The sequence below is a fragment of the Eschscholzia californica genome, unplaced genomic scaffold (assembly GCF_041429995.1).
Source record: "Eschscholzia californica isolate CP2 unplaced genomic scaffold, dmEscCali1.0.p SCAF_1, whole genome shotgun sequence".
Lineage (NCBI taxonomy): Eukaryota > Viridiplantae > Streptophyta > Magnoliopsida > Ranunculales > Papaveraceae > Eschscholzia > Eschscholzia californica.
This window is the reverse complement of record NW_028238198.1, coordinates 64274055-64283364: the sequence shown is the minus strand read 5'-3', so window position 1 is coordinate 64283364 and position 9310 is coordinate 64274055. Positions and strand designations below refer to the sequence as shown.

At 36.9% G+C, this 9310-nt stretch overlaps 2 protein-coding genes across 2 annotated transcripts; one reads left to right on the top strand and one right to left on the bottom strand.

Annotated features, from left to right (window-relative positions):
• The first annotated feature begins 223 nt into the window (after window positions 1-223).
• LOC147568209 (double-stranded RNA-binding protein 2-like) lies at window positions 224-3561 on the top strand. The gene is made up of 3 exons (XM_086654629.1): window positions 224-832; window positions 1575-1794; window positions 2351-3561. Exons 1-3 carry the CDS (start codon window positions 587-589, stop codon window positions 3334-3336), a joined length of 1452 nt encoding a protein of 483 aa, XP_086510755.1. The 5' UTR covers window positions 224-586; the 3' UTR covers window positions 3337-3561.
• Window positions 3562-3858: 297 nt separating this feature from the next.
• LOC147568208 (mRNA-decapping enzyme subunit 2-like) lies at window positions 3859-7769 on the bottom strand. The gene is made up of 8 exons (XM_086654630.1): window positions 7414-7769; window positions 6883-7034; window positions 6542-6669; window positions 5967-6065; window positions 5507-5659; window positions 5063-5166; window positions 4909-4976; window positions 3859-4416 (listed from the first exon to the last, which is right to left on the bottom strand). The coding sequence occupies exons 1-8, from the start codon at window positions 7488-7490 to the stop codon at window positions 4145-4147; spliced, it is 1053 nt and encodes a 350-aa protein (XP_086510756.1). The 5' UTR covers window positions 7491-7769; the 3' UTR covers window positions 3859-4144.
• Window positions 7770-9310: the final 1541 nt, after the last annotated feature.

The following is a 9310-nucleotide window of genomic DNA, read 5'->3' as shown; positions in this document are numbered from 1 at the left end:
CATAATAAAGTAAGATACTATAAATTTATGTTATCAAAAACTACAATACGAGGGAGTTATTTCTGATCATGCCATTTTATTCAAATGTGCCTTCTTAACAAACGTAGTAATTTAAAGAGTGTTGAGTAAATTACAAGTTATAAGAGGGCAATCTGGATTACCAATTAGGGTTGAGGGGTGAAGTTAAAATATTCTTTAGTACTAATAAACTAATACTAATATTATCACTTAAAAAAATAAAAATAAAACAGAAAGAAACAAAAAGAAGAAATTAAAGCTTACTCCCACTGTCCAACACAAACCACCACCATCTCCCAAAGTGAAAGTTCTCTTTCTTTTGTTTTTCTTTTTTTTTACTTTTTTCAACGAAAAACTTTAATACATAGATAGAGAGACTGAGATCCTCGTAAACCCTAAAAAAATCTCACTTCGATCTCTCCAAAGCAAACCCTAAAATCCACTGTTTAAAGTTTCAATTTTCCAGCATTTTTCAGATCCTATCTCTGCAAAACAAAAAGTGGGTTTTGGTTTTTGTTTAGATCGAATGACTTTCTGAGAAGTATTTCTAGAGAGAGAAAGTGATAAGATGTATAAGAACCAGTTACAAGAGCTAGCTCAAAGGAGTTGCTTTAATCTTCCGTCATATTCGTGTATAAGAGAAGGTCCTGATCATGCTCCTAGATTTAAGTCTACTGTTAATTTCAACGGTGAGATCTTTGAAAGCCCTAATTTTTGTACGACTTTAAGACAAGCTGAGCATTCTGCTGCTGAAGTTGCCCTAAATTCTCTCTCTAATAGAGGTCCTTCACATTCACTTGCTGCAAGAATCTTGGTCAGTATCTTTCTTAACTTTTCATTTTTCAGTTTTCAGAGTGGATTTAGGGTTCCGTTATTTACTCATTATGTTTTATTTCCCTCTTTAATCTTCAAGGATTGATTATACTTGGTAATTTCAAGTGAAAACCTGAACGGAAACCTATTAAATATATGATTATGATCCTGCCACTTTATCCCCTAATATCCGGGCAGGAGAAATATGAAGATTCAAAGCACCTACCCAAAACCCTAATTTGGCTTTTTTTTTTTAATCCTTGCTGGTTTCATGGATGATGATTGAATTGGGGAAGAATTCATCATTAATAGAAAACTCACATTACCCATTGTGCAAAAAACAGGGTTTACATTACCATTATAAAGAAGAGTTATAGGAATTTATCGGTATCCATAATAGGAAAATGGAGTTCAGTTTTTTTCATGGAGGATCTTCAATTTGTTCAAACTAGTAGAAGTTTATGACAACGTTAATAGGGGTTAGGTTAAATTCTTTATAATCCTAGCAAGTCATTGAGTAATTCTGGATAGAGATTCTGATGGTAACAAATTGTTGGAACTTGGAAGCCCTTAAACAATACTTTTCGCTGCTCGATCTTCATTAGTCGTTGCATTCTTGGACAATCTCTTATAAAAAGAAATTTCGATCAAAATGATCTCTCAATGTTGCTTTGGCTTTGAGGTTTCCAGTTACCACGAAGTTATCATCTTTTTATTATATAATTATCCTCTTCAATGTACAGGATGAGACGGGTGTCTACAAAAACCTTCTACAAGAAATTGCCCAAAGAGTTGGAGCTCCACTACCATTATATACAACATTCCGATCTGGCCTGGGACACCTACCCGTCTTTACCTGCACAGTGGAGCTAGCCGGAATCATATTTACAGGCGAACCAGCGAAAAACAAGAAGCAAGCAGAGAAAAATGCAGCAATGGCTGCCTGGTCATCTCTTAAACAATGTAAGTTACTTAGGTCCTGTAAAGTTTTCAATCTGATCGACTCTAAAGGCTCTGATATTACTAGCTATCTTTGTGACCTAAAACGGTCAGATTACGACCCATAAGAGATTTACTTATGCTACTAAGGTTGTGTTTAAATTACTTTTTGATCGTTGAATCTAACTCGCCTGACACCGGCTTGTCTGAACCCGATTTGTCCCTCTCTGGCTTGTTTTGGTTAGACTTATATGTAGCTCAAATTTACCCAAATCAACCTGTGTCAGCCATTCAATAGACGCACGAGTCAAATAAAAAATGATCATTCTGAAATTTGATTCGAGTCAAATTCAGATTCGAGACAGATTTCATGTTTGAATTTGAAAAGAAAACACCACCTTAGTGGTGAAGACAAAGTGGATTTGTATTTCTACCAAAGGCAGCCAGATATAAAGGCAAGATCCGATGTAGAGACCTAGACTTTCATATTTGTTGGAAACTAGCATGGTTATTAGGAGCCCTCATTTCTTTCTGGTAAGAAATATAATTCCTTCTTACTCCTGTTAAACTTGTATTATAGTGGCAAAGCAAGCTGCAAGTTCATCGTCTGAGACAGAGAACAACGACGAGCAAGAACAGATCACTATAGCTCGGGCATTACTGAACTACCGTTTGAAGGAAAAACTAGCAATGGCAGATTCACCAAATGGTTCTTCACCATTTCCTAGAAAATTCCCAATGCAAACTACAAGATCCTCAAACTCACAGCCTCCCCCTCTCACTACCTCCAGAATACTCCCCTTAATCCGCCCAAAATCAGCTCAACGAAATAGATATCCACCCACAACTACTACTAACGAAACCACCCAACAAACACGGGCCCAATCTACTGAAAGTCGCGTGATCCGGCCCCAGAAATTCCCTGCAGCAGGTGCAGCACCTTACGTCCCCATGAGACATTTAAGAGCACCATATCATAGTCTATCTCCATCAGTGACAATAAGAACAGCCATACCTGTTTTTTCTGCACCACCGCTTAATCAATCTCCTCATCGTCCTCCGTTTATGAATCCAAATCCTGTTCATGTTTCGCCCCCAGTTTGTATCAGGCAGGCTGTTCCAGTGTTTTCTGCCGCACCTGTTCGAGTAGAGGAATCCCCAGTTTTTCCAGTTCCTCCAACATCGACAAAATCAACTGTTCAGATGGAAGAACAACCATTGCCTGCTCCTACCCATATTACAAAGTTACCTGTTCAGATAAAGGAACGGCAGGGTTATCCAGTTATTCCACAACCGAGTAAGTCATTTAACGAGATGAAGGAACATCATCCAGGTTTTCTAGTTTCTCCCGGACCAGCAAAGTCATCTGTTCAGATGAAAGAACCACCAGTTTTATCAGTTCTTCCCGAAGAAGCAAAGATTCAGACGGAGGAATCATCATCAGTTTCTTTAGATCCTTCCCCAGCAACAAAGTCACCAACTCCCGTAGAGGAGAAAGAAAATACCAGAGGAGATGACATTCAAGAATCTTCAACAGTTGAGGAGTTCAAACAGCTCAAAATCTAATGCTGAAGCAAATTCAGACCCTCAGAGAACTTGTTCCTTTTTTGGCTGGCATGTGTTTGTCTTTAGGCTATATATGTAGAAGAGAACCATCAGCTGTATGGAAATTTGGTGGAACGGTTAATCGCAAACTTGTACTGAAACTATAGAACGTATTTTTTGTCTGTCGCCTGTTATATTATCTTGTGTTATTTTTGAAATACCTCACTGGTTGAGGTCGTTAATATCGTACTATAGGTACTGTGTTTTTGTTTTCTCATTTTTAATCTGACTTGGTTGATTCAAAATCACCACCATATAAGGTAGTGACCCTCATCTTTATATATAATCAAACCAAGATATACTCCAAAGATACTCTTGGTATTCTATTAACTTGGATTGAATCCTGAAAATATGATGGCTTATTCTAGAGTGATCTCTTCCAGGAGAAACATATCCAACTTATATTCTGCCGTTTCCACAGAAGGACTCCATGAATTAGTCGACCGACGAACTTAGAAAACGAAACAGACTGAAACAATTATATCAGAAAGATTGTCAGCCAATTTTATCATATTGAAAGACTAGACTCTGTCTACACACACCTAGATTATGTTCATTAAGAATCTACACAATCTACACTAAACACGGTTCACCTTGACGCAGTTGGACACTACACAAAAAACCCCTGCTACACTACCCGGCTCATCTGGGTTTTCTTTTTTCTTTGTCTGCGGTACATTGTTAAACTGAGTCATTGGAAGAAGCTATCTATAGGTATGAACTATACGAAGGAATAGCATTTACAATGAAGGGAGACTAATCAGTACGGTTAATTGGCAAAAGCAGCATCCACAGCTCGCATCAGAGCGGCAACATCAAACTTGAAGCTTCTGAAGCTTTTCCCAGGACGAGTATCAGGCTGATGATGAGTTTTAGTCTCAAGTACTATAGGTGCAGGTTTAGCAGATATCTCTGTTGTCGTCGCAGTTGAAATTGCAGTTGCAGCATTCCCGGTTGAGTTGGGCTTTGTCGTCGCAGTAGAAATTGCAGTTGCACCGTTCCCGGTTGAGTTGGGCTTCGTTTTCCAGACACAGTATGTACCTGTCACAAAATTTAACCAGAGTTTCATTAATAGAAACAAAGTGAATGGATATCAACATTCATTACCGAATTAAGAAATCATCATTAGGAAACTAAGGAACAACACTGCTTGGAATGAGCTTGGTATTGCTTTTTCGATAGATAGATAGATAGAAGTACTTCTATAAAAACAATTATTTCAAAGTTGTTAAGTTTAAAAAAGAAAAGGCTTTCTCACACGTAATTGTATTTCATAGCGTTAGCAACTTGCTGAGTGCTCTTAAAAGAAGTAGCTTTATTTCAAAATTGATAATTGGAGAAATGTACTTCAACAAATATTAAAATGTAATAGCAATTCCAAAGCTAACTTTAGTATAAAATTCGAACTGAAGGCATGATGGAAAGAGAGTAAAACAAGTTGAAAAATGGAGCAGTGAGAGAAATCTTTAGAAATGAATCTAATTATTGAGAAACATGTAGTAAATAAACACTTAAGAGGGCTGAACGAGAAACCTTTAGAAAAGGCTTCTAATTCTTTAGCTGTGTGAGGCAAATGTTCAGATATCCATGCTTTCAGTGACCTACAGATATTGAAAATGTTAGTCTATGAAAAAGTGTCAAAGCCTTAAAAGGTCACTCTATCAAACTTATATGTCCGAATACTCACATTAAGAATGGTCCAACCATGTATAACTTCATGTTACTGGCTCCCCGTGAAACAACATCACTATTTGTTGGCTGAAGTTCGTTAATTGGGTGCCAAGAAATTTCCTGCCAATATCAAACAAAATAAAAGGAGTGTTTCTCGCTAGTTTATATTTTGAATAACCTAATGAGCCTTTCATATTGACCAATAGTTGCGCGAAGTATAACACTATCAGATATTGCAAAACAAAACAGGAAGTAGAAACCGAGTAATTTTAGTCCTTTGGGGTGCTCGCCAAGAAATTTTTTGTAGAGTATAGAATGGCAAAAGCTCATATAATTTTTTTTTTCTTTTGCAGTCATATTTCTCATTTTAACCCAACTATTTGTGCAATAGAATTACAAATCTTTCTTGTGTAGTTTCTCTTAAGATATGGAAAATGGAAAGGAATGAAGGATCACATACGCTGATCTCCTTTTTAGTCTGTGGTGCAAAGACAGTATCCTCCTTCACACCCGCAACGATATAGAGCCGAACTCTTTGTTCTCCAACTGTGACTTCAATGAAATCTTCCATTTTCAAAAGTTTTGAAATATCAAAACCTGTTTCCTCCAAGACCTGCATTTCAAGATACAGATGTGAAAAATGAAGAGAAATACAGGAAATATTTTACTAGAACCAGAATAACAAAATTAAAACAAAAAACATCTTAAAGCCCAACGGGGGGTACTGAATATGTTGCAAAACTTTGACCTAGATATTTGCTATGGTTATAAACAAGAATAAGAGAGCATGAAAAATGGTATTTGTGAAATTAATTTCTTAAGCTTAGAACTCCTCTTTGGTGAATCTGTATCTACTCGAACAAGAAAACACAATTAGATAAAGTAAAACAAACAAAAAACATGTTTCAACGAGTCTATACTTCTCGCGCAGCGCATTTATGATCTTCCTCATCTTTGTTCCTTTTCCCACGAGGAAAACTCCAGCTTGCTCCAGATTTCCATCCCTTCACCAGTAGACACTGCAAAATTCTACATCAGAATAATGCTACTAACGAGAGGGAATTGCCAAGCTACTTATAAGGACATAGAATAGAAATTACTACACAATTTCTAAATGGCCCAAAACTTAATGTGGAATTCCAGGTCATTTAATCACTTAACTGGTTTGTATCTCAAGTAAAATCAAGCGATGAACTCTTTTGAGAAAATACAACAAATAATTGTCACTAATCCTACTAGACTATTCAATGAGAAGCTGAATAATTCAGAAGGTTTATTAGTCAAGACTGTTAGATGTTATAATCTAACAAGGTACATCTGAGTTAGCAACACAGTGTTTGCCAAAAGATGGAATTTTATCCTATATATATACTATCTACAAAGTTAACGCAATAGATTCCCAACCCCTATCTATCTATTTTAGGGCAATATGAATGTACCACGTAAAAAGGAAAACAAGTCACAAGAATCATAATTTCTATGGTTCTGCACGTACCCGTTGATAAGATTCGTCCAAAATGATTGCTCCATTGACCGGAACTCTGACCTTGTAGGAGGTGAAGTCTTTGTAAATATCATCTATATGTGCTATATATGGTCTCAGAGCAGCACAACTATTAAACACTACAATAAGTTAAGGTTTATCAAATTCATTGACGAAGACAATTAGTGATATAGACTGATACGATAATTGGATCTACACCATACATAAGGGGGTTACGTTTTTATGGTGTCGGATCTAGGTTTTTGTAAGTATTTTGAGTCGTCGACAGTACAAGTTAGTACAAAATACTTGTAAGTGAAGATCCTAAACAACATAAGAAGTATATAGGATACTCAAAGATGTGAATTCCCTCAAGGAAAGTGACTTCAATGATGGATCATGTTCCACAGAATTATCCTCATAGAACCAATGTGCTTGCTCGACGAGAAATAATATCCTTTCAAATGACTGTAGGTCTTCTTTCGGAACATTCAAAACGAATCGACTGCAAAGAAAGTAAGAAAAGATCACATAAGATGAATTACCAATGGAGACTATCTCATGATACACCATTACATTCAAAAGTTCCAAAATCCCATATGAATTTTAAAGAAAATTAAGATCTAAAACAACCCATAAGTGATTTTCATGTCCAACTAGTATATACTCTGCTTTTAAGTTGCAAATTTCTTGTTCTTGAAAACTGCTTTGTGTTTTAAGTACTGAACGATCTGTATAGTGATAGCATAATTTGGGTAAATTGTTGAAAACAGCAGATTACGAGTATATATTGAAATTGAAAGAGAAAGTGGTAGAAAATGAAGCATAAACAAGAATTGAAAGTTTGAAGAGAGGAAGTAAGAGTAGAGGAGTAGGATATGGACCTGCATAGATCGTCAAGAAGCTCTTGAGGAGGGAAACCGCGTTTAGGAGCACTAGATGATCGAATAATACCTGACATAACTTGTTAAAATTGAAGATAAACCCTAATTTCTTGGATTGTTGAAACCCTAGTTACTAGTATTAGTATGTTCTTTTTATCATACAAAAGTTGTAGCTGAAGAGTCCCAGCAGAAGGAAGTAGGACCTCCTCTTTTTAGTCCAGCTTTCTAGAGAGAGAGAGAGAGAGCGGTGCGACTCTTGGAAGTATATTCCTTCTTATAGGGTACCCGAGGGAGTTGGGGTAGCTAACCTACTCCCCAGTCCCCACCTAGTAGTGTACATAAATTACTAGTCCCACTTTTTTTTTTTTTGGTTTCGGCTTCCTTAACAAAAAAAAAAGAAAAATTTGTTTCGGCTTCGAATTTGTGACCAACTCACACTTAGTGGTGCTCAAAAGGCCGGGCCGAGACCCTATACCTAAAGCTATGATAATATAACCCAATTGAGACATTGTAGAATAAATTAAACTTCTTTTAATATCTCTTTGAGCAAGAGCCAAAGTAGCCACTAATAGTACTGTTATTATACCTATCAAAGAAATTAGATTCGTTGTGTAAGGTAGAACTGTGAAAAGAGGAAAAAGCCGAGCTACAAGAAAAATTTCGGCTCCGAAATAGAACGGTCCAGGCCGGGTTGGTCGTTGCCAAGCAACCCGGGCTGGAATAGCCCCAGGTCAGGCCGGTCCCGGGTTGCCTAAACCTATGGCCCAGCCCGAGATCGTGACTTGACCCAGGCCAGGCCTATCCGGCCCGGGCCGAGCCAAATCAGGGTCTTATCGGGCCAATTTTTTTTTCCTATTTTTTAATATGAAATCCAATTAAAACTTAACTAATCCTACAAGTAAATTAAAAAAATTACAAACATAAAACTATTTGTAATAAAACTCACTTAAAAGAAAATAGAACTTATCACCTAATATTAAAGTAATGACTATTTACCTAACAGAATGAAACTTACCTAATACTAAAATTAAATTAAACAAAATGGAACTTACCTAAAAATTTTATAGTATTTATCAAAAATTTCTTCTCTTACTTGTAAAGAAAAGATTTTCTAGAACTTACATAAAAATGGTTTAATGAGACTTACCTATATTTTTTATATTCTCTAACGGGTGCTTCTAAAGGCACCTGGCCAAACAGCTGTTAGCATCCATCTCTGTTAGCACCAGGCCCAACCGCTCTATTCTCTGTTAGCACCAATCAACTATGTAGGCACCGGTCCTTTATCTGTTGACCCTAACCCCTCCATCCATCTCTCACAAAATCCATCCAAAATTGGGAATTTGAAACTTTCTCTCTCTAAGTTCTTAAAAAACCGAATTTTACCCTCATCAAAACGCTCATAATCTCACGAATCTCCCTCAAATTTTGCTGAGAATAAGTCATTCGACTCTCTAAGTCTTAGAATCAAGCATCATTTGGTGGAGACGAAGTTGAAATCAAGCTACAATTGCTCCTTCAAGGTTGGTTCAAAAACCCTAACTTTTTTAATTTTTTTGAATAAATTTGTTGTTTGATTGATTGGGGATGTTAATAGTGTGTTGTAACATGTTTAGATTGTTGTATTATATCATTTCGAACATATTTAGAGCCATTTGTGTGAGTGTTTGATGTCCAAACAAACTGCCCTAGATCTATCAAGCTGCTGGAACGACTCGGACGGACTGGTCCAGTCCGTCCGTGTCCTCCTAGTTACGGATCAGCTAATCCGTGGGTTAGTACAAAGAAACGGACTCCGCTTCCAGTCCGTGACGGACTGGGTAATCCGTTTCGGACTGAAAGGGCCCTGATTACCTGATCCGGGACCTGGGTTTTTTTTTTTTTTTTTTTTAATCTT

What these genes read in the sequence shown, in the direction of transcription:
- LOC147568209 (XM_086654629.1), top strand. Translation starts at nt 587, where the DNA reads ATGTATAAGAACCAGTTACAAGAGCTAGCTCAAAGGAGTTGCTTTAAT. An exon ending in CACTTGCTGCAAGAATCTTG is followed by an intron (nt 833 to 1,574) that starts GTCAGTATCTTT and finishes TTCAATGTACAG; the next exon opens with GATGAGACGGGTGTCTACAA. An exon ending in CTGGTCATCTCTTAAACAAT is followed by an intron (nt 1,795 to 2,350) that starts GTAAGTTACTTA and finishes CTTGTATTATAG; the next exon opens with TGGCAAAGCAAGCTGCAAGT.
- LOC147568208 (XM_086654630.1), bottom strand. Translation starts at nt 7,490, where the DNA reads ATGTCAGGTATTATTCGATCATCTAGTGCTCCTAAACGCGGTTTCCCT. An exon ending in ATAAATGCGCTGCGCGAGAA is followed by an intron (nt 5,660 to 5,966) that starts GTATAGACTCGT and finishes CTTGAAATGCAG; the next exon opens with GTCTTGGAGGAAACAGGTTT. An exon ending in ATGGTTGGACCATTCTTAAT is followed by an intron (nt 4,977 to 5,062) that starts GTGAGTATTCGG and finishes CAATATCTGTAG; the next exon opens with GTCACTGAAAGCATGGATAT.